Consider the following 24,649-nt stretch of genomic DNA (forward strand, 5'->3'; position numbering starts at 1 on the left):
GAATGTGATTTTTTCATGTGGGTGGAAAGCTCTGAACGTATTTATCAAGTCAAGTCGTCCAATTGTGTTGTTTAGCTCTGTAGCCTCCTTGCTGTGTTTCTTTCCCAGTGATCTGTCTTTTTAAGAGAGTTGTGTATTAAAGTCACCAACTATAATTATTGAGCCTCTGATTTCTTGTTTTCAATCTTCTGAAGTGTTTGATTTACAGATTTTGCGGGTCTCTTGTTGTGCACACATGAATTTAGTTTGCTCACTGGTTCTTTGTCTACTGTTCGCTTGAGCATTATATAGTGCCCCTCCTTGTCTCTTCTTATGGCCTGCATCTTGAGGTCAATTTCTTCAGATATTAAGATCGTTACCCCTGCTTTTGTTGCGTTGTCATTTGCTTGGTAAATTTTTCTCCAGCCTTTAATTCTTAACCTGTTTGGGTCTGCAAGTTTGAGATGTGTCTCCTGCATGCAGCAGACCGATGGGTTATGTTTTCTGAGCAAGTCTGTAGCCTCTGCCTTTTAATGCCTGAGTTCAGGCCATTGATATTCAGAGCTATTACATCCATCTGTGGACTCTCTGATGTCATCTTGTACCTTTTGTGTTGGATATTTTCCTATCTATCTTATCCACTTGTTTTGTGTGAGTGGATTATGTTTGTCTTCTTCCTACTATTGAGCTGATGCTGTCCTGGGGGCTGTTTCCTCTTTGTCGCCCTGTGGGTGGAGTTGTTCTATGTGATGGTCTCTTATTTGCCCTTGATGGGTGTTGATCTTCTGCCCATACTGGATCAGCAAGGATCTTTCGTAGGGCTGGTTTTCTTTTTATGTATTCTTTGAGTTTTTCCTTGTCTGGGAAGACTCTTACTTCTCCATCTATCTTAATAGATAATTTGGCCGGGTAAAGTCTTCTTGGGTTGGCATTGTTTACCTTCACTTTTTGGAATATGTTACTCCATTCCCTCCTCTTCATCATTTCCGCTGATAGATCTGGACATACTCTTATTGGAGTACCTTTATATGTGACTGTTTGCCTTTCACTAGCTGCTTTTATGCCCCTCACCTTTTCCTCATAGTTGGATAAGTTGATAATTAAGTGTCTTGGGGACTTCTTTTTGGGATTCAGTCTGGCTGGTGTTCTTTCAGCCTCCTGATTTTCATTTATTAATCTGGGGAAGTTTTACTCTAAGAATTCATTCACTATTATCGCTGTTGAAGAAAGAAACATCAGACAAAGCATGTAAGAGTTCACTTCTTCCATGGAGACCAGGACCAGAGAGAGGAGCTAATATATTCTCCAGCAGACTTATACAATCTTGTACCATTCGAGCCACATATAAATACATAACAGGAAGGGCATGTGCTAGAGGCATATATGTGATAAGAAGGCACTTACACAGCAGGGTGGGCAGAGTTAAGATGGAGGTTTAACCTTGGCTGTCCCTGATTTCTGGTGATGACCAATGGGCACTAGGGTCTGATACATCTGGAAGACAGATGATAGTCTCTGGGCACACCAGAGAGCAGTCATGTGCTTCATAGAAACATCTTTAAGTAGCTGATTAGGTGGAGAGATCTGTGGGGATGATTTTTAGTCAGGAGAACGTGACTGGGATTCATCTCCAACTCAGGAATGTGGAGTCCTTCCTCCACCAGAGTCTGCTTCCCAGACTCCTTAAAGATGAGCATAGAGAATCTGTCTGCAGACACTGTTCCTGCTTCCCAGTTTCCCATAATCCGTTTGTGAGGATTTGGATTTTCCTGCAACCGAGTTTTAATTCATTCGAAAGGCTAACAAGGTGGTGTCATCGACATGTCAAAGGTTGTTAAGAAATCTTCCTCCAATCCTTATGCCACCCTCTTCTGAATTGTGTGAATAGATTTGCCGAATCGGAATGGACTTGATAGGAGTGGAGGAGGATGGAAAAGCTGGCCAGGACTCGTGTTAAGTGGCTCAAGCTCTTAGTATCGCAAGTAAACACCTTGATCAGGACTTGTAGCTGAATCCTATCGGCAATTCTGTTCCGCTTTTCTTATTTAGATCCATCATGAAATAATGTTTCAACATTAAAAGGCCAGCAGAGATATATCATTAAAACACTGCAGCACATCAAGGCCTTGATGGATTAATGGTTTTCCACACCGCCCGCAATCCTACTACAAATGATTAGCCTAGCGCATCATGTCACATTATGACCAAATACAGTCCTCCGGACTAAAATACCCCACTGGATTAGCACCCGTTTCTTATCAGATTTATCAGACTATCTAGTATGTCCCTTAACAATCTATAAAGTCATCTTCAGACTCTTGAAACATATGCAATGACGTCGCATGCTGGTTGATCACAGGCCAGTGGGTGCAGAGTCTTGTGGATCCAGTGGAGGTCGAAGCACCTCAGCGCTGGCGTGGCCTCCACGAGGCTCCTCCTGCTCCAGGGTTCTGGCTGCATCAGGGTAGGTCCATGTGGCTTCTGCTCAGGGACGTCTCATAGGGAGTGAGCAGAGAGAGAGTCTCCAAAGGAGAGAGCAGAGAGAGAGAGAGAAAGAGAGAGACTGTCTCTTGCCTCCAAGAAATTCCCAGAATCCTCAGGAGAAGGCCATGTCCACACAGAGGTCTCATTGGCTGTGATCTGATTGATAAACTGGATTCCACCCCTTCCCTCTTAATCCTATCAAGTCCCAAATTGACACCAGATGATGTAACTGCCACGGTAACACTTTGAGAAATTACGTGAGTAGTTGGGCTTTGAAACCAAGCTTTCTTGGGGACTAAGATGAGACTGTCTTCACCTGGAAGTAGTTACAGCCCTGGACACCTCCGGGAGTTGTAGTGTGTCCTACAGGGTCAATAAGAAATGGAATTGTTTCCACGTAGTTTATTTTTAATATTTTTATTCTATGTCTGAGCTGTGGGCGGAGCAGCAGGTGGGCATCCTGGGCCATGGAGAGCAGAGGTCAAGGGACCCATATCTGGGGTCTGTCAGAAGGAGGCCTATCTTCTCATGATGAGGTCCCGTCATAAACGGCGGTCTTGGCTGCTAACAAGCTAAACAGCCTCTAACGTGTGCGGAGCCCCAAGCTCCTCTGCTTCTGCCTAAAGGTTGTTTTAGAGTTCAAACTGCTTCTTCACATTGTTGTCTATCAATCTGCTTCTTCAGCTCAGGAGGGCGGGAGGGGGCCGACGCTTTGGTCCAGAACTGGCGGCGTCCGGCCGAATCAAGAATGGCTCAGACATGCCTCCCCTTGAACACGTCTTGAAATAACTCTGAAGTTTGTATGTAGAACCACAACAGTATTGAGTAAAATGCGATTAGGGAAGGGAATGAAAAAAAAAAAAAGCAAAATTAGAGATGAAAGAGACATTTTGGGTGATGGTCTATTGAAGTCAATAAAATTCTTCCCTATATTATTTATAAGATTTAAAATATGCACGGTGACCACGCCGATCTGGGTGCTTACAAACATCCTTGGTAATAAGGTGCGTTCAGCAGTCAGCTCTGGCACCGTGCCTCAAAGGGGAGGGGTCATCTGGGGGGAAGATGTTTCTGAAGGCACTGGGCCGTTAGAGACTTGTGCAACCAGTTTTCCTTATGCCCCCTCAGGGGCAAGAAGGCTGGTTACAGACGGCACCCCACTCTCTTTGCCTTCCTTTCAATGTAATAAATCTAACTGGAAATATCAGAGACCCATTGGCTGGCCAGGTCTCAGAATCTCCAAGGTGCTATACGGGCCAGGCGGTGTTACAAAAGAAAATGATTTTCTTCTGCTTCCGACTACCTACAGATAATTCTGGGGTTTCCCAGTGTGTCAGCGGGCGTCCCAAAGGGCTGTGTTTGGGGGCTCATGTGCTCCCATCGTCCCCTTTTGGCTAAATATAACAGAGAGAGAGGGAGGTGTCCGTGATCCTCAGGCACCCAAGTCCAGGAGGCAAGGAGGTTTCATAAACTAAAACCATTGGAGGCACCTGGTGCGGCCCCTTTATCAGGCGAGAGCTGCACCTCCTCCTGCAGGGGTGGAGGGTGGGCATTCCCCTCCTGGACCCCAGGAGGGAAGGACTGGGTGCCTGCCAGCTAATTCTTTTCGCCTTCCCACCCCGTCCTAATTAGGGCGAAGCCTGCTGTCCAGTGTTGACATTTCTTGGTTTCTTCCTAACACTGTACAAGGAAAGGGATCAATCTGAAATAGTAGATAAGCACCTACCGGCCGGCAGAGGCTTAGGGATGTCTCCCTTCCCCAGGATTCCCGTAAGTGATGGCCTATTATCATGTGCTTTGTAATGGATGGAAAGGAGTGGGTAAGGCCCTGTCCCAGCCACGGGGGGAATCAGTGTTATGCAGGTTCTATTCCCCCACCGCAGGCAAAACATCTCAAAATCTTACCCCCCAAAAAGAAGACAAAAGATTGGGGGGAAATGAAGAAAAAAAGATGCATAATTCCAGGTCTGTCCACTGACCTTTGTGACTCTCCCCCGACTGGTCCTGGAGGAATGAGGACCTACCCCTTCCAGCCTCAAGTTATTTGGGGGGCTTTGTGGCTGTCCACAGTTCAGACTGGACTTACTACCCACCTGGTGGCCCCAGTATTGTTCTCCGTCTTGGCAGGCTCCAATAAGGGGACAGCATGTCTCGAGCTGTTGCTGGCCTTACAGACTTGTCTCTGCAGCGATGTCCTCCGGGCTCGGTGTGCCGATCTGGGGTGCCGAATGTCCATTTCTTTTTCCTCCTTCGTTTGCTTCCGTGTGGGCAGTGGTAGGCCGGCCCCCTCCCCAACTGTAGCTTTAGTGTTTTCTTCTGTAGCACATGCCTCTAGGAAGGGGGTCAGTCTGGCTCTGATAGAGGCCGGCCGTGTAGCCCAATTTTGATTCATTTCTCCACGTGGTTATGTTGCCCTCAAGGTTTGGTGTGCCGTGGTCGGGTCTGCGTGCACACTCCCAGTGCTGTGGAGACATAACCAATACGCTCCCCCCGGGAGGGCTAGTGCCCTGCTCCCCCAGTGTCATCATCTACCCCCTTTCCCGTTTGGTGTTGGAATAAAATGTACCTCCTTGGGTGTGGTCTGACCTCCACGCGACTGTCTGCACCTCAACCCAAATATCCTGAGACACATTTCTTCCCTCCCTGCTGTGCTGATGATACTTACCTGGGGAGGGGGGGTCTCATGTTGTACCTGCCCTTTTGTGATTGGCTGACTTCGCGTAGCACGATTCCCTTTTCTCTTTTGGTCTCTGTGATTGTTGGTTTGCCTACTTACATCAGATTGGGGTGGGAAGCAAGCCCGTCTGTAGGTGTGTTGCCATCATCATCTTCAGAACATTTTCCTTGTTTGAGCCCTTGGTTTTTTTTTTAATCTTTTTATTAGGGCTCATACATCTCTTTTTACAATCCGTACATACATCATTTGTGTCCAGCACATTCTTACGTATGTTGCCATCATCATTCCCAAAACACCTGCTTTCTACTTGAGCCCTTGGTATCAGCTCCTCATTTCCCCCTTCCTCCTCGCTCAACCTTCCCATGAAACCTTGATAATTTATAAGTACTTATTATTTTATCATTTGAGCCCTTCTGTTTGAGTTCTTTTTTCCCCCTTTCCTCCCCCACCCTCATGGATCCCTGACAAATTATAAATTAACATTATTTTTTAATTTCCCGTTTCCGTTGCGGTGGAAGAGAAATGGGATAGAAAGATAAAGAATCTGTGATGCTTTTGAAGGTGTCTCCTATACATCCATTCACTAAAATGCCCAAGACTTCACTTAGGTGGACTCCGATTTGTCCCCTTTGTGTGATGAAATCTACCCAGCCTTGTCGCGTCAGGGAGTCAGTTCTGGTGGCGTAGTTGCGATCTGCAAGGTCTGCAGTTGGAAACCACCACCGCTCCTCAGGAGAAAGACAGGGCTTTCTACTCATAAAATCACCGTGTCGGAAACCCCCTGGGAAGTTCTACCCTGTCCTATATGGCCCCATGAGTCAGTTACCGACTTGGTGGCAGTGAGTTGGGGTTTGTTGACTTCTTTTGGGGCCTCTGTGGCGACCTATGCAAGCCAGCGAAAGCCTCCAGCCTGGCATCCAACCCACGGATCTGGAAATAGTCAGCCCTACAAAAACCACTGCAGTCATGCCCTTGAGATAAATCTCTCTCTCTCTCTCTCACACACACACACACACACACACACACACACACACACACACACACACACACACACACACCCTCAAGCGGCTTGGCTTCTCTAGAGAACCAAGCCTAAGATGAGGGAAGGGGGGAGCATGGCGGGTGTCACTCATGATGTTTATCCTTTAAGGATAGACTGACATCAGTAAGGATGGCATTTCCTCTATGAAAACATCAAGGACGCAAACAGGAAGCGCTCGCGCTAGAAATAGATGGCACCTGTCAACCAGACATAATAGAACCAACTGGCGTCCAACTGACAAAGTGAAGGGAGACAACGGATAATGGAAGACCAACAATCTATAACTGGTCGAGGATTCACGAGGGTGGGAGGGTGGGGTCGAAAGGGGGGAAAAAGAGGAGCTGATATGCCAAGCACAAAGGAAATGTTTTAGAAATGTTCGTGGCAACCTATGTACGAGCATGCATAATACAATCGAATGATGGATTGTGATAAGATTTGTAAGAGGCCCCACCCCCCAAAAATGATTAAAAAGTAAAATTTAAAAACACCAAATTGTAATGTTCAAAACCACATCTCTGAGACCATCCTAACAGCCCCACTGCACTGACGTAGCACCGGAGGGCGGACTTGAAACTCAAACCTTTAGGCCAGCAGCTCAGCCTAACAGTTGGCAACATCCAGTGACCTGGCAATGAAGGATCCTGGGGGCTGTGCTGCCGTTTTCCTGCAGGATGTGGATCCGCGAGACTCTGCATGCACCAGCCTATGATCTCCCAACTTCCTGCTTCATTGGCCACCAGCTCTGTTGGGGGCCCTGCTCGTGCCCCACACCTGGATTTCAGTTGGACTGGGCTGGGAAGTTCCCTGTATACAAATTTCTCTGCAAAAACACCTGTCATTTATTCTCTAGAGAACCCTTCCTGGCACATGACCCGATGGCAAACTCCTCCATTTAAAAGGAACCAATCTGGTTAAAAACCAAAAGCAATTAATTCTCTGGATCCTAGTTTGCCTACTGAACTTTCTCCATTTTTAAGTTATTTTTATTTTATTGGAGACTTCTATCACAATCCATACATATATTTATTGTGTCAAACACATCTGTACATACGTTGTCATCTTTTTCAAAAGATCTATTTGAGCCCTTGGTATCAGATCAGCCCCTATATCTCCTTGATAATATTATTTTTTGTTTCATGTCTTACACCGACTGCTGTCCCCTTTCACCCACTTTTCTACTGTTCACCCCACTGGGAGGGGGTCCGTAGGGCCCCTTCCCATACCCTGCTAGTAAAGTTGCTCCCCTTAAAGGGGAGGGCAGAATGGAGACCCAAAGTCCATCAGTAGTCAACTGGACACCCCATCAGAAGGGCCACAAGGAAGAGACAAACCAGTCAGGGTGCAGTCCAGCACCGACGAAACACACAACCTCCCTCTAGTTCTTTAATGCGTCCTCTGCCACCCCCACCCCACTATCATGACCCCGATTCTACCTTCCTCCGTCTTTTTTCTTTCATGTGTGTCTCAAAATGACACCCGTTTCTTATTACGAATCACTGTGTAAAGTTCACAATGTTAATACGATCGGTTTTACAGGAGCTGGTTCATAACTACAGGTTGTGCATTAAGTGATGTTTCTAACCTGAGGACGGCCAGAACACAAATAAGTGAAATATGTTTAAAGTCAATTTCACTTACCTTTTTTCCCAGTAGTTCAATCGTTTATTTATTATTTTTAAAAATCAATTTATTGGGGCTCATATCTTTTTTTTCTTTTCTTCCTCCGTCTCTTATCAGAGAAGACTGCCATCTTTATTCCTTTGGAACACCACTGGCTGAGCTTGAGCCACTAACTAAAAGGTGTGTGAAGTTCACATCCACACAAGGGTGTCTTGGAAGAAAGGCATCCTGCTGCTGGGCTTCTGTAAAATACTGTCACTATGTCAGGTTTCTTGGGTGGGTGATGCCTCGGTTGTTGGCTTAACAGGATAGAGAGATGTCGTGCTGAATCCTGGTTTGTAATCCAAGTGGGTTTCCATGAAGGACGGGAGAAGTTCCAGGTTTTAGAATCTCTAAAAAAGTACACCTACTTCAGGGAAGCAGGCCAAACTGCGCGGAAGCCTTGCTGGGCTTCACGGCTGAATATTGGCAACCTCGGGGGCCTGTGTGCACATATGAGGTGAACTGAGGCCAGGGAGACCCAGGCACGGCCAAGCAGGCACAGGAGCAGGTTAAAAGAGAGGAGGATCCTTTCAGACCTGCCACTGACCGCAGTCTTGGCCAACAACCCAGCTCCCTCACCACCCTGCAAAGCAGGGGCTCTGCTGGGAGACCCTGAGCCAAGGAATGATGGCTGAGCTACCTCACCTGGAAGCAGTACCTGGCGGTACAAGGACAGTAAGCCCGTGGACCGTTTGTGGGCCAGCGGAAAAGCTGCCACGGGCTCAAGTAGCAAGAAAACGTCTTGAAAATGACGCAGACCTGTACAAATGTGCTTGACACAATGGATAGACAGATGGATTGTGATGTTTTTTTGTTTTGTTTTTTTTGTTTTTTTGGATTGTGATGTTTTAAGAGCCTCCAATAAAATGATTTTTTTAAAAGTGGCCTTAAATGCCGGCCTCCACGACCTTTGAGGCTTTTTTGTGACCTGTCCCTGACCATCCCGGAGAAAGGATTTGCTGGGGGCCAGGTGTCGGCGAGTTTGTTTCAGCCTTTTCACCTGGGGACATCGAGAGCCTGAGAGCAGCAAACACAAAGGACCACAAAGTTGACAGTAGAGAGATCCTCCCCCCGAATCCTCGTGCTCCATCTGAATCCGTTTTCTTCCAACTGCGGCTCCATCAAGAAAGGTTTGGCAGGTGCCGACTCCCCCCGGAGCGACCAGGTCTGGGTGGTTTTTCTAGCGACAAAGCAGGAAGCCCCGTGCACCAGCTGCTCACCCTCAGCAACCACTGTGGTCACTACAGTCCCGTGCCGATGCCACACTGGCTGGCACGTCTACAGCGATTCGTCTCCCGTTAATGAAATCCGGGGGGCATCCAAGGAGGGGCAAGTGCTGTTGCATCAATGGAAGCAGGAGCCACGCCAGCGCCTGTGAATCCCGTGACACTCTGAAGCCCCAGCCTCCCCATGTTCCCCGGAGATGTCCGTTTTTGTGTCTTTTTAATCGGGGAGGGGGCGGTTGTAACTCCCGTTAATTTATTTATTTTATTAAGACAGACTCTTCCACCTGGAGGCTCCCTTGTCTCCCAGTCCCATGTATGGAATTCACCAGGCCCCTGCCCCTCTGCAGTCAGTCTCTGTCCCTCTGAAGTCTCACTTTTGTTGAATAGATTTATTAAGGAAAAAAAAACAAGACAAAAAACAACAGAAATAGAAGACGACACATGGCGTACCAAAGTTTAAAAAACGCTTAGTTTAAACAGAAAATTTACTTGCCATGAAAAAGTACATCCAAAAAAACACACAGAAATATACTAACCGGCATCTGCAAGAAGCTACTTTTGTGCAGAAAGGTAACCTTGCCTTGTGGTGAGAAAGCAACGGACCTTGTAGAGCAAAGTTGAGTAATACAATGCGATCTTCTCTCCTGGGTGGGGGGGACTCAGTTTTGAACGAGTTATGAGATTCTCCTTGGCTACGCTCTGCGGTGCATGATGAAAACGTGGCTACGGGACCAGTTCCACACATGGACTGTGGTGAGTGAAGAGATATTCCCGAAATATGGCTCTTCTACTCATTTCTCGGGAGAAACGTGGGGCTTCCTACCCCCGAGCCCCCACCCCAGAAGAGTCACAGCCTCAGAAACCCAGAGGGCCAGTTCTACCCTGCCTCAGGGGGTCGCTGTGGGTCAGCATCCACGGGATGGCAGAGTGTATGGATTTTTGGTTTATTGACGGCTCATTAACACCCACCCAATGATTGGATGGCCGTCAACATAAAGCAGAGGGAGCTCTAAGTCAGAGATTGGTCAGATTCCACACCTGGAACTAGGAGACCCGCCTAAGACGCAGGGGCAGAGAGAATGACGGGGCCCGTGGAGGAGGAACGGCTATCAAGGAGCACTTCAGAGCCCCGCCCCACGTGGGAAAGGCGGCAGAGGTCATGGCCAGGCCTGGCGTACCTGAGCAGGAGCCCCACTGCTGAGCAGAGGCCGCAGGGAGGCAGAGCAGCAGCTGGGCTTCGTGGCCCAGAGGAAGAGGGCAAGGAAAGGGGTTACTGACACTATGAACAGCCAGAGACAGGCTCGAGTGGCCGAGAAGAGGTCCCGTTGTGGATCAAAAACCGTAGCCTTCAGTCTACTCATCCTGACTTGCGACCAGCTGTGAACTTCCCCTCGTGGCTGAGAATTCTGAGCGTGTGGTCACTGCTATGGATTAAAGGACCCAGCAGGGCAGGAGGGTGCCACGGGCAGGAAGTCTCCCGTCAGAACAGGGTAAAATATATATATTTATATATATATGGAGGGTGGAGGCCTAGCTGCCCCCGTGTGATTGCACTTGGCCTTGGGCTGGTGTGGGACGCTCCTTCTGCCTCCTGAAGCCAGAGGTGGCCAGTCAGACAAGACCCACCGTGCCATGGCTGCGGGCACCAGCAAGGAAACACCCCCCTTCTGCAGCATTCGTTCTTACTCACGGGGAAGCTTCGCTCTTCCCTTCGGCACTTCCAGGAAATTTGCTGTTTATAACGACAGCAGGAACGATGAAAGCTTCCGCATCTTACCTCCAATGGTCTCTCCCAGGATGAATTCCAGTAAGCCAGAAGCAGCGAACAAGCAATTTCTTACCCACGCCACCTAGATGCTTAAGGCCTCTGGACTGTGGCTGGTGCTCTGGGCAGCGGGGTTACTGCCGTGCCTACAGCTGTTCCCGCGCTTCTTGAATCCGCAAGGTGCCTGCGCAGAGGCTTTTTCGGCGTGTGGCAAGGCTGCTGTCCTGCCTACGGACGTCCCCAAACCCCTCACTCTCACGCCAGTGCCTGCGCGTTGCTGAGCGAGGCAGGAGGAATCCAAAGGACCTCCCCACGTACCCCGCGTCGCTACGGCCTTCCTCCTCTGCGATTTCCCCCGCGATGCGCAAGGGCTGGCAAGAGCGGCCGGCTCCCCCAAATCCACCAGGTTCTATCCGCTGTGAATCTGCATGTGTGTCGTGAGCGCCGAGAGCACACGGAAGGCCGTACCGCATTTCTTACACGCGTAAGGCCTCTCCCCGAGGTGCGTCCTCCGGTGTATCGCGATGCCCGCCGCCTGGCTAAAGGTCTTCCCACACTGCTTACACTCATACGGCTTCTCCCCGCTGTGCGTCCTCAGGTGATTCGTGAGGTGCGAGGAGCGCCGGAAGGCTTTCCCACACTCCTTGCACTGGAAAGGCCGCTCCCCGCTGTGAGTACGGACGTGCTCAGACAGGTAATAGGAACAACCAAAGGTCTTCCCACACTGCTCACACTCATACGGCTTCTCCCCGCTGTGCGTCCTCAGGTGTGTAGTGAGGTGCGAGGAGCGCCGGAAGGCTTTCCCACACACTTGACACTCGTACGGCCGCTCGCCGCTGTGGATCCTTCTATGGATGATGAGGTTTGAGGACGTGGTGAAGGCTTTCCCACACTCCGTACATTCGTAAGGCCTCTCTCCCGTGTGAGTCCGTATGTGTTCCGAGAGGCAATAGGACCGACCGAAGGTCTTCCCGCATTCCTTGCAGTTGTACCGCCTCTCTCCGCTGTGCCGCGGGAGGGCTGAGGGCGACCCGAACGTTGCCCCAAATTCCTTATAACCATAAGGCTGCTCTTCAAACAGGCCCACGGCAAGTTCTGGGCACGGAGCACAAGCTCGATCGTACTCCTGCTGCTCTCGGTCCCTCTCGTCTTTGCGAACGAGCGTTTGCCGAGCGAAGGACGAGGAGGAGCTGAGCGCTCTCTCGCGTTCCTTCGATGAGGAAGACTCGTCAAAGCCGTGAACTGCTTCTCGGAGGACTGGGGATGCAGGATGGCGGTGGGGCTTCGGGCTTCCTTTCCCAGCACACGCATCCCCTCTCACGGGCGTCCACCAGGAGGGGTCCCCCCAGGAATCTTCGCCGCATCTGGGGCGCCCGTCACACGCCCCGCTGCTGCTCGTTCGCGCTAGATCCGCCAGGGCCGAGGAACAAGTGAAGTCTTCCCCCCATTTTTCCTCACGTTTGATCGTTCTCGGCGGGGCGGTCACGTCAGCGTGACCACTGCAGGCTTCGGGGCACCGAGCCCAGGTGTAGGCATCGCATCCGGTGTGAGACCCGATGTGGTGATCCCGTCGGTGGCCCGTGCAGGGCTCCCCATGCTCACAGCACCGGAATGCACGTCCTTCCGGAAGTCGGCTTTGAAACACAGCCAGATCTGGCATCTGGCTGGAGGCTTTCCCGCCCGGATTTCGTTCGTGGAGTTCCTCGGCACCGAAATTTCTGTTAAAAATAAGCATATTCCCAACGGTGAACTTGCATGATTTTGCCCTATATCGTCTCCTGTTTCACGTGAATAAATCATTTAAGATCATTACTGTTTTTCTGAAACTTAAGATTTCCTGACAATGATGTCCACACATGACATATTTCATACTTGATACCTGACTCACAATGACAATGTAGATCACAAATTCCAGGAACACGTAATGATAAGGCTGGGTTTGTAAGTAAAACCACACGCGTGTACATGGACACGTTAGCGTATATCCAGTCTCTGAATAAATTCACAACTGCTCAGCCATTTCCAGCATCAACACAGCCACCATGGGCATGCTTAGGTCCCTCAAACGTTTAGGTTCCGTGAAGGAATTTGATTCCCGGCAGCAGGGTTTAGGGGGCCACGCACTGAAAGAGGTGCAGGGCGTCGGGCACAGAAAGGTTTTTCCCTAGGTTGTCCCCCGTACGACATGCCAACCTGAGGTGCTGCTTGCTAACACATGGTCAATGCACTACACGGGGAGCCAGCTCCTTAAAGGTCATCTCCTGAGGGCTACCAGCCGTCTGGAGCAAGGAGACCCTATTGCCTGTCCCACCCCAGGGGGGTCCACTCCCTGCGGATACGGACAGCAGATTAGTCCCCTGAAGGAGAGCCCAGAGACAAGGTCAGGCCAACTCCAGGAGGACCAAGGTTAGGCTGCTGGCTTGACCTTCTTAGTCCACCCACCCCTTCCTATTGCGTGGACACCCCTAGCTCATCGCCCTCCTATTGCCTGTCGCACAACCCCTGCCTGCCACACCGTAATTAGGGGGGGCCTGTGCGTCCCCTATGTGTCTATCAGCTGCGGTGGGAAATGCATTCTCTCTCCCTGCGTGGGTGGGTCTGGATGCTGAGGTCTTGGCTGTCCAGGAGGTGAGCAATTGCCTGCCTTGTCTGATGTCGTTTTAAGTTGACCCCGCAATTACACAACCGCCCTTTGGACCCATTTGATTGTGGGACTGGCACCCCACAGATGACCGACATCTCGAGGGGCGCTGCTGGCTGTTCCTGCTGGGCTCGACCTCTGAAAGGAAACGGATTTGGCTGCTGGGCGATGCCTCCTCCGTCCTCCTTTACCGGAACAATTCCTGCGCGGCTACGGATTCGAGGGTCTGATGTGTGTATGTGAATTACGACGTTCTCCTGGGGCCCTGTCTGCTTCTCAGGGGGACACTCACCTCCCACGCATGTCCTGGGCTCCGCTGACTTCGGACTCGGAGCTTTCGGCGACGAGGGAGGGCCAGGTGCCGCTCTTCAGGAAGGGCAGCAGCATGGGCTCGCTGGGTGACGTCTCTCCATCGTGAAGGTTTAGAGAGACTGACCCAGCAGTTCAGGAGAAGGGTCACAATACGAGACAAAAAGGAAAGCAATCATGACAGGGACTGTCCTGCCACGGACGACACGCTTAGCCACCTGCGATGTTCACACACGTGTGGACGTCACATGATCTGGCGTCAATTTGAGAGGATTACGGAGGAGTGAAGGGGTGGGGCCTGACCTGTCAATCAAGACATAACCAATGAGGACTCTGTGTGGGCGTGGCCTTCCCATGAGGATTCTGGGAACTCTGCTATTTCCTCCTGGGAGGGGGGAGACACCGCTCGCTCTGCTCACTCCCTGGGAGACACTGCAGGGCGCATGGAACCAGACCGCTGAAGCGGGAGAAGCCACGTAAGACGCCTGCCAGCGCTGAGAGGCTCACAACGCCACTGCATCCAAAGACTTCCTACCCACGGGCCTGCGATCTTCCTGAATTCTGCATCATTGCATGTGTTACGTGAGTCTGAAGAGGAGTTCATTGATTAGTATTGATTAGTATACATATGGGCTAATACTGGATTTATGGGCTCGGACTGAACTGGGTTGAGATGCTTTCTTAATGTACGATCACCCTTTATAGAAAACTCACACGAGCTTCTATGGATTTGCTTCTCTAGTCTACCTACTAACGTGACCAGATGTCTCGATTTTTAACAATTTGTCCCGCAGCATTTTTAAAAAGTCCCGATTTTTGGAAAGGATGCACGACAGGCTATAGAGTCTGCGGCTGCCGTGTGGCTCTGTCACCAGGACATGAGTTTTATCAATGGTGTCCCGCTTTGCCAGTGTTAACAACTGATCACGTTAATTAGACTGACACAGCAAGTTAGCCATCTATGAAAGGAGATACTTCCTCCAGGAGGAGGAGGAGGGCGACACAGCTAGGCGTCACCAGGAGAGCTAAACAGACAAGAGCGTGACACGCCCGTGACATTGAAAGAGGATGTTCTAGACCACAGGCGTGTGGACGTGGACGCGCAGACGTCAGCTCGGGGGTAAAGTCCTAAGAAACTCTCAAATACACTCCCACGGAAAGTCCTCCAGGCAAGAAGGTCCTTTCACAGCCCTCCTGGTTTCCCGGTGCTTCCCAGGGCACTGGGCCTGGATGAGCCCCTCATCCGCGGTCCTGAAATCCTTCCTTGCTTCCCTGGGAACACCAAAGTAGAACCGGCACGGCGCTCATCGGCAAGGGCAGCTCATGAGTAAAGACACGACAGAGGAAGCAACAGCTCCGTCCCTGACACGGAGCCTGCGGCTGCCCCTTCGGGGTGAAGACAGACAGGAGGTACGTTTGCTGCGGTAAACAAAGAATCGAATTTGTAGCCCGCACGGTGAAACTCCATGGGACCCAATCCGGTCTCTCTGAGTGTCCTGACGTGGTCCCAGGGGCGAAGAATGAGTTTAAGCAGCACAAGACTCAAGGCTTTTAATCAGTAAACGGATGAAAGCTCACGGTGACCGAGTTCATGGCAAATCCAGGAGCTACGAGCTACATGGACCAGGGCACCTCGTACTGCACAATGCACTCTGCCCCTTGATTACACGAAAGCCACCTTGATGGAGACATTGTTGCTTAGTAAAGGCATTCACACACGCACACGTACGCATGCACACACACATGCACACGGCGATGGCATCCTCACCTACGGAGGCCAGGTTTCTCAGGGTCTCCACCATCACGTCCCTGTAGAGTTTCCGCTGAGCCAGATCCAGCAGCGCCCACTCCTCCTGAGTAAAGACCACGGCCACCTCCCGGACGAGCACAGGGTCCTGAAACAGCCCACACAGCCTGGATCAGGAGGGGGCCAGGCCCCCCAGGGTGCACCGGACCTCGGGGAGGTCAGAGTGGAGGGGGACCTGACACCGTGCTCGGGCTTCTCCCGGGTCCAGGTCGGCTGCAGGGCACCGACGTCAGTCTCCTGCATTCGCTGCCCACACCGACTTCCTCCTGGCTTCTGTCTCCTCCCAGGGCTTACGACACACGCACACACGCACACGCACGCACACGGTCTCTCCACAGCTCGGCTCAGAGCCCCTGCAGAAAGATGCATGAGCAGGGGCTGCAGGTTCGGAGGGTGGACGGTGCATTGGAAGGAGTGACAGAGAAGGGAATTATTCCGCGAGATCTGTCGCTATCTCTGCCTTTAAACTGCCAAGCGGCGCTTACGTCCTACAGAAAAGGCAACACAGTAAAAACACGAGCACATCCATCTTTAGGAAGATGGCAAAGGAAGCAAAACAATCCTTTTTAGAAACCGTGGCTTGTGAGCCCTACACTGGGGAAGGGAAAACAGACCTACTTCTCAGTTCTAAGCATCGTGAGCAGACCACGATGATTTTGCAAACTCTCGAATACAATTCACATGCTCATGGCTTTGCTTTATTTTTTTCCGGCTTTTCAGCCTCTTTAAGACGATGGAACGTTTCGCAAATCTGCATGTCATCCTTGCTGGGGGCCACGCTAAGCTACTGTGACGTTCCAGTGTTCGTCCGTGTGCTGCCTGGCAAGCACATGACTCCCGTTTATACCCAGCTTCCAACTGGGGAAGCGCTGCCCGTGGGGCGAAAATAACAATGTCACTATGGTTCTTAAAAGGACATTATGTTTCTTAAAAGAACGTTATGTTTCTTAAAAGAACGTTATGTTTCTTAAAAGAACGTTATGTTTCTTAAAAGAACGTTGTTTCTTAAAAGAACGTTATGTTTCTTAAAAGAACATTATGTTTCTTAAAAGAACATTGTTTCTTAAAACATGATGGAAGTCAGGGGACGTCAAAAAGTTTTCACTAACAGGTCGCTGTCCTAATAATGAGACCATTTAAAAGCGATCATTGAAGATACAAATGTTATTAGACGGCCGCATGCTCTTGTCGTCAGGTGCTGTGGCCGTTAGATCATCGGTGGTCAATTGACCTGTCCATCAGGTCGCAGCTTGATGACCTCATTTGGAGAAGCTAAGGGATAAACACTCGCTGGAGGGGGGGCGCTTGCTCCCTCCCTGGGAGACGTCTCTGTGGACAAGCCCCAGGGAGACAGGCTGACGGAGCCCGAGCCCTGGAGCTGGAGGAGTCACGTGGAGGCCACGCCGGCGCTGAGCTGCTTCCACGGCCACGGGATGCACAGACTCTGCACCCGCCGGCCTGTGACCCTCCTGCATCCGTGTCATTGCATGAGCTGCCTGCGTCTGAAGGAGAATTTATGGATCGGTATCGGACATGAGGGCTCATATCAGACTGATGGACTGATCTGCACGGGGCTGGGCTGCTTTCTCCATATTCAATTGCTCTTGTCTAGAAAGCTGTTTCTAATACACACACGAGTGTCCATGAATTTGCTTCTCTAGTCGACCTGGACTGACACGGGGGCAGCTCTGGGAGTCACGGAAGGAAGGTTACCACGGGCATGCAAAACCTAGAGGCGTGAACACAGAGAAGGGCCCGGTGGTTTGGGGGCAGGACATTTGGGGGGGCTCCAGTGATGCAGTTGCTGGGCCTGCTTCTCGATCTTTTTCTGCCACCAAGCAAGAGGACCCGCGGCACAGAGCAGATGCCTCCCCCCCCCCCCCCGCTAAGACACCCCCCACGAAGCCTGCGGGCCGTCCAGCTCACCATCATTTCCTCGCTGACGATCCTGGGTGTCTAGGGAACTGCCGTCTCTCGGGCCCGTCAGGAAGAGTGGATGCCGGGCCCGGAGCACGTCCGCAGGAGGCGACGAGATCTAGCTGCCCTGCGAGCCACCCCGAGGTGTGCAGATCCTTCCTGGGGTCGTGTGGCCGTGCAAGACGGCTGCCCCAGGCGGCCGCTGACCGAACGTTGTGCAGCAGCTCCTGGGGACACACAGGGAAGGAAGGGAAACTGAGTCACAGCCTTGGGAGCCGCAGGGGCAGCTCCAGCCTGTCCTGCAGGGCCCTCAGGAGCTGAGAATGACTCAAAGGGAAGGTCCTGCTTTCCCCGCCTTTTTGCCGAGTTCCATAAAACCTTCCATCCGTCATTGCACAACGTACGTGATGGAGCATCTTTCCTGTTTGCTTCCACCCGAACATCCGCTTCAGGCCCTTCATTTCCTCCCACTCTGCTCTCCAATCTCACCACCTGCACGCCCTTCCGGAGCACTTAGAAAACTCTTTCCGCTCTCCCGGGATTGGGCGGGGGGCATCGCCTGCCTCTGGTTCCCATTTCTTTCCAGCCCGAACCCCTCCCAGCAGACGCCGAGGTTTCCATTCCCCGTCACAGTGTGACGCCTCCTCTCTCATCAGCGAGACACCTGCGTCTCCCCGGCACGCATCGCCATTCCCTGCCTCAGTTTCCAGAATAAGCGATGCTTCCTCCTGTCCGAACGGGACGGGCAGGAGAGTGGAGCCAGGTGTTATCAGAGTGGACGCCCTGCCCGGTGTCCAGAGTGGAATGAGGGTAAAGGGGGGGCAGGTTGAGGGGACACAGGAAGACAGAGTGGAGAGAGAACGAGCCAAATAGGAAAGGGAGATTAGAGAGAGGAAGAGACAGAGGGACGGACGTGCGGCCACGGGAGAAGGTGGAGAGTCAGAGAGGTTGGGGGAGGTGTCCTGAGAAGGCGGGGTGTTGGGGTACGCTAGGTGGGGATGGAGAAGGGGTCAGGGACCCTGGCTACGGCTCAGAACAGCGGCGCTTCTGTGGGCCCCGCTAATTACGAGTCCCCATCCTGAATGGTAGGCGTCGGGCCCCCAGCGCAGGCAGGAGGCCGGGCCCAGTGCAGAACGTTGGTCTGAGGCCAGACGCCCTCCACCCAAGTCCCAGGACGCCCCGGCGACATTCGCTGATCCTCGGGGCTGTGGGCATCGGCATGATAGTGTTGAGCCATTTCCTGATCCAGAACCGAGATCCAGGCCTGGTCCTCCTCAGCATCTCCCTCCGTGGGGCCAAAAGTCACTCCAACCGGGCTTGTCACCCCCCAAACCTCTGCCAGACACCAGGCTCCAAACCAAGCCCCCGGCCGCGGGGCCGCTGTGTCTCACGGCCACCCGGTCCCACAGGCAGGTTTGCAGGGAAGCCGTGTCAGTGCGTTTCCCAGGCGGTAACTCTGCGGGCGTGGACAGCCTCTTCTGTGGAGCGGCTGGTGGTTCTGAACAGCCAACCGTGTGGTTCGCAGCACGATGCGTAACGATGCCCCCAGGACTGCCAATTATGCAGGCTGACGGACACAGTAGACAGGTGAGACTTCAGGCTGACGGACACAGTAGACAGGTGAGACTTCAGGCTGACGGACACAGAAGCAGACAGGTGAGTCTGCAGAGCGACGGACACAGAAGCAGACAGGTGAGTCTGCAGACTGACGGACACAGAAGCAGACAGGTGAGTCTCCAGACTGACGGACACAGAAGCAGACAGGTGAGTCTGCAGAGTGACAGACACAGAAGCAGACAGGTGAGTCTGCAGAGTGACAGACACAGAAGCAGACAGGTGAGTCTGCAGAGTGACAGACACAGAAGCAGACAGGTGAGTCTGCAGAGTGACAGACAGAAGCAGACAGGTGAGTCTGCAGAGTGACGGAGACAGAAGCAGACAGGTGAGTCTGCAGAGTGACAGAGACAGACAGGCAGGTGAGACTTCAGGCTGACGGACACAGAAGCAGACAGGTGAGTCTGCAGAGTGACGGAGACAGAAGCAGACAGGTGAGTCTGCAGAGTGACAGACACAGAAGCAGACAGGTGAGATTTCAGGCTGACGGACACAAGCAGACAGGTGAGTCTGAGAGTGACAGACACAGAAGCAGACAGGTGAGATTTCAGGCTGACGGACACAGAAGCAGACAGGTGAGTCTGCAGAGTGATGGACACAGAAGCAGACAGGTGAGTCTGCAGAGTGACAGACACAGAAGCAGATAGGTGAGACTTCAGACTGACGGACACAGAAGCAGACAGGTGAGTGCAGAGTGACAGAGACAGAAGCAGACAGGTGAGACTGCAGAGTGACAGACACAGAAGCAGACAGGTGAGTCTGCAGAGTGACGGACACAGAAGCAGACAGGTGAGTGCAGAGTGACAGACACAGAAGCAGACAGGTGAGTCTGCAGAGTGACAGACACAGGAGCAGACAGGTGAGTCTGCAGAGTGACAGACACAGAAGCAGACAGGTGAGTCTGCAGAGTGATGGACACAGAAGCAGACAGGTGAGTCTGCAGAGTGACAGACACAGGAGCAGACAGGTGAGTCTGCAGAGTGACGGACACAGAAGCAGACAGGTGAGTCTGCAGAGTGACAGACACAGGAGCAGACAGGTGAGACTGCAGAGTGATGGACACAGAAGCAGACAGGTGAGTGCAGAGTGACGGACACAGAAGCAGACAGGTGAGTGTAGAGTGACAGACACAGAAGCAGACAGGTGAGTGTAGAGTGACAGACACAGGAGCAGACAGGTGAGTGTAGAGTGACAGACACAGAAGCAGACAGGTGAGTGCAGAGTGACGGACACAGAAGCAGACAGGTGAGTGTAGAGTGACAGACACAGAAGCAGACAGGTGAGTCTGCAGAGTGACAGACACAGGAGCAGACAGGTGAGTCTGCAGACTGACGGACACAGAAGCAGACAGGTGAGACTGCAGAGTGACAGACACAGAAGCAGACAGGTGAGTCTGCAGACTGACGGACACAGAAGCAGACAGGTGAGACTGCAGACTGACGGACACAGAAGCAGACAGGTGAGTCTCTCCCACGTTGGGTCACAGCATCCGGTCCTCAGCACCCTGGGTGGACTCAGGGAGAAGGGCCGGCGTCTGAGTCCTCTGGGACCCAAGGGCCCTCATCCCAGCCCAGGGCTGCCTGCTCCTGGCTGCACCGCGTCCGCCCGTGACCGGCACAGCCCCTGCATGTCGGCAAAGCCCAAGCTCACCGCCGCCGACTCAGTGACCCCGCAGGACACGGTAAACTGAGTCTCGACGGGAGCAGAGCTCGGTCTTGCCCCAGTGGGAGATGTCAGCTGATCTGCTGGAGGAGCCGGGGGCATTCGTCGATCCCGCAGCCGGAAAGCTGGCAGGTGGGAGCGCCGGTGGGAGCTGCCATGTAGCTGTGCGGCCGTAGTCCGAGGGGAATCCAGGAAAACGACGTGAGCACCTGCAGACTCTCCTTCTCCAGAGAGAGGGTTTGCGGATGTAAAACCACCACAATTTCCTGGCGCTGCTACGAGCCAGCGTGACCCAGGCTGTGTCTGCACAATTAACCAAGCAAATCCACCCCCAGGAACATTTCTTGTCTCCCGACACCAGTTTTCCAGAAGGAATTCTTAGAACAGCCTCGCGCTTACACACGACGAAATCCATCGCTCACAAAGAGCGGGAGACGCTGCCAACCAGGTCGTGGGGACACACAGACGCCGGACAAGCGTCAGCACAAGAGCGAAGACCCAGCACTCCGGGAGGCGGCCTGGTTTGCGGGGATCTTGCGAGGTCGCTGCGGTTCCGAGGCATCGATTCCACCTCCCGCAGAGTCCGCCTTTCGCAGGCTGGGCTGCGCTGGAGAAGCGCGCGTCCAGTAGGAAAACTGTCGGGACACACGGACAACGGCGCTCGGTTGCAGCGGTCACTCCCAGCGCCCTGGCGGCGCGGTGCCGAAGGGCTGCCCTGCAGACCCCGAGGCCAGCAGTTCGAATCCAGCAGCCGCTCCCAGGCTTTCTCCTCCTGCCACGAGTCCTGGACACCAGCGAGGGCACTTCTGCTCCGCAGGGCAGCCTTGCTCAGCCTCCCGGCCATCAGGGGGGATGCGGACTCCATGCATCCGACAGGACAGGGAAGGGTCCACCCCGTGGGTTTCTGAAACCGTCAACTCCACCTTTGTCAGCTGCTGAGTGACCTGTCCGTTGTCCCTCCCGGGACGGGGAAATCCTGCTGGGCATTGCTGTCAGCCATGTTCCCGCACGCCCCGGGCTCTGCCCACGGCAATTAGCTCGGACTGTGGTTCCAGGATGATTTGTTCTGATTCAACCTTGCTCCCTCGGATGCTGTCGTGCTAACGGTGCGTTGCGCTTGTTACAGTGACCGTTAGGGTCGCTTTGGGGCCAGTTTGTCTTGTGATAAAGGAGGGAACCGTGCAATGCAAGGCTTGCTCTTCCTGGAGTTTGCAGAATGTTCCGATCAAAGTGATGCCCAGTAGCAACCCCTGAGCTCAGGAAGAGCAACATCAATTCCGCTTTCTGCTTCTGTGCACGCCCGACGGGGTCTTAGACAAGGGATCGCTGAGTTTCCCGCCTTTAGAAGAGGGACTGGCATTTGGACTCGGAACTGCAATCACAGAATCGCTTGTAGGGTCTCGCGGGCCGGTGGTAACCGAGTCAAAACCCTTCTACGTTATCAGGACATGGCCGCGGCTGCCAGTTAATCGAATGCACAACCCTGAGGGTCCCCAAGACGGGAGCGCGATGTGCAAGTCGGAAGCCCTGTTTCCCCCCAAGAAGCTACAGGTGGCTTCAAACTGCGGAACCGACACATAACGAGGACACCGCAGGGCCCCTGGACGTGACCAAGCTGGGTCAGTTTAGTCAGACACGCGGGGCCGATGGGAGCGCAGCGGATGAAATGCCCAGAATAGGTTAATTTAGAGACACCGGGCGGGAACCAGGGTGGACGGGAGGTCGGTGGGTTAAATAAACTCTTAGCAAGTTTCAGCTCAGTGGGCGGGAGACTGGACGCTGGACTGGCAATCAGTGCACAACACAGGGCGCGCGCGCGGAAGTTGCTGAAACAAAAAGAACCTGCAAACTGCAGGGTCAGTGGTTCGAAGCCACCAGCTACCCCGAAAGGGAAAACACGAGGCTTTCTACTCCTCTGAGCAGTCAGTCCTGCAAACTCCCAGGCGCCGTTTCACCCCGTCCTGCAGGGTCGCTGCGCGCCGGCCTGAAGTCGACGGCAGGGAGGGTTATTTTTTAAATAATAGAAAATTTGAATGCATGCACATATAATGATATTAATTTAATTAAACGTGCGCAAGCAAGCACTTAAACTAGCCCAATTAGCCAGTGTACACACGAATCCCCCCAGGCTGGCGGGGTTCCCCGCAATGCGACTGGTCAGCACGGAGCCGGGCGCACTGGGGTGCTGTACTCAGAATGGAGGCAGCGTCCGCCTGGGGGGAGGGTTGGTGACCCGCGTGACCCCCCTTTATCTCCCAGGGGCGCAGGGTCTGTGGAGTCAAGAAGCGCGCCTCCATCCGGGCCATTGGGGGGGCGGGGGGGTCCTGCCTGCAAGCCACCCGGGGAGCAGGGACACGGGAATCGGCCTGGCAGCAGCTGCAGGCCCCGGGGTGCTGAGGGAGGACGCACGACTGTTTCTTGGGGTGCATTTTGCTCCCAACTGGCGGGAACTGGGTGGCTTCCCTGGGAGAGACACGGGGGTGAGAAGGGGGGTTCCGAGACGCGCAGGGGCAGTTCTGCCCCGTCCTTCAGGGACGCAATGGGTCCGCGTGCAGATGGCGGGGAGCTCCCGTCTGCAATGAACCCCCGTAACTGTGCGTCCCCCGCGATCACGCCAGCGACCGGTGCGACCCCCGTGCACCCCGAGACGGGCCTGGGGGGGATCGCACGGCGTCATTGGGGGGCCCTGACCCCTGCCTCGTGGCCACAAAAGCCAGAGGTCAGACCAGGCTCCGGGGCGCCCTTTGCACGCAAACACGCAACGGACACGCTTCGGGGTCCCCGGGGGAAAAGGGGGTGCGGTGCCTGCAGGCCCCCAGCCCCCCTGAAACTGCACCGGGAGCGATGCACGCGCACACGCGGGCGAGGCGCTCGGAACCAGCCCCCCGAGCGCGGGCACCCCGACTCTGCGCGCCCCCCCCCCGCCCACGGAGGGGACCTGTGACCTGTGACCTCACCGGGACGGCAGCTCCCGCCGGCTCCTGGGCGTCCGCGCGGCGCTGCGGGCCGGGGCCCCGGGTCCGGGAGGGACTGAGCGGCCGCGCGGGCAGCGCTCTCGGAGCCGGGGCCGCCGGACGCTGGACGCTGGACGCTGGACAGGAGCCCGAGGCGCCGGTGGACACGCGGCAGCCGGCCTCCGACGCGGGCCGGAGCGGGAGGGAGGCGGCGCGGCGGCGGCGGGACGGGCATTTCCGCTTCCGGTTTCGCGGGCGCCCGGTGCTTCAGCCGAAGCCTTCCGCGCGGAAACCGCTCCCCGCCCCGACACGGGCCGGGACGAACAGTTCCGTTTCCGGTTTCGAGGACACCTGGTGCTTCCGCAGAAGGAGTCCGTGCGCAAACAAGGCGGGCCGCTCCGGAGTTCCGCACGCGGTCGGATTCCGACCTCCCGGGCGCGCGTCTTGCTCTCCCGGGGCTGCTTGGAGGAAAAGCCGCAGAGCGCGCTCTCCGCCGCGGAGCGGATGCACCGCACGTGCATACGGGAGCCGAAATGCAGATTTTAGCCATCCTTTATATGATAGCCACGGGGACATTTGCATATCTGCATATTTGGCCCCCCTTGAAATGAGCGCTGCAATCTGCATATTTGGCCCCTTGAAATGAGTGTTGCTGTGTGTTTTGCAGCCATTGAGAGATGGGGGATGGTGAGCAGAGGACACAGGTGGGGAAACAGCAGGAGTGACCAGGTGTCAGCAGAACGGGTTAAATCCACAGGCAACCAACCCGAGGCTCGGTTTGCAAACTCCTCGCCCGGGGCCAGGCCAGTCCTGCGAAGAAGGTGGACGTGAGCTTTGGGCTCAGACCCAGCGCTGACTGGTCCTTTCTGACCTGGGGACACAGGCGGGGCCAAGGAGCCCACGGCTG

The 24,649-nt window shown here is 53.7% G+C and overlaps 1 protein-coding gene across 2 annotated transcripts; it reads right to left on the reverse strand.

Moving 5' to 3' along the window:
* Nucleotides 1–2,641: 2,641 nt before the first annotated feature.
* LOC142434133 (uncharacterized) lies at nucleotides 2,642–23,861 on the reverse strand. 2 transcript variants are annotated; one of them, XR_012781132.1, is made up of 6 exons: nucleotides 23,746–23,861; nucleotides 17,522–17,739; nucleotides 15,557–15,683; nucleotides 13,772–13,910; nucleotides 4,557–12,556; nucleotides 2,642–3,254 (listed from the first exon to the last, which is right to left on the reverse strand). XR_012781132.1 is itself a non-coding variant. In XM_075538820.1 (5 exons), exons 2-5 carry the CDS (start codon nucleotides 17,525–17,527, stop codon nucleotides 11,248–11,250), a joined length of 1,581 nt encoding a protein of 526 aa, XP_075394935.1. In that variant the 5' UTR covers nucleotides 17,528–17,739; nucleotides 23,746–23,861; the 3' UTR covers nucleotides 4,162–11,247. The 2 variants fall into 2 exon arrangements, 1 of the variants encoding a protein (XP_075394935.1); XM_075538820.1 differs by lacking the exon at nucleotides 2,642–3,254 and having other exon boundaries at nucleotides 4,162–12,556.
* Between the last annotated feature and the right edge of the window lie 788 nt (nucleotides 23,862–24,649).

This window comes from Tenrec ecaudatus, chromosome X, assembly GCF_050624435.1.
Source record: "Tenrec ecaudatus isolate mTenEca1 chromosome X, mTenEca1.hap1, whole genome shotgun sequence".
In the NCBI taxonomy this organism is placed as follows: domain Eukaryota; kingdom Metazoa; phylum Chordata; class Mammalia; order Afrosoricida; family Tenrecidae; genus Tenrec; species Tenrec ecaudatus.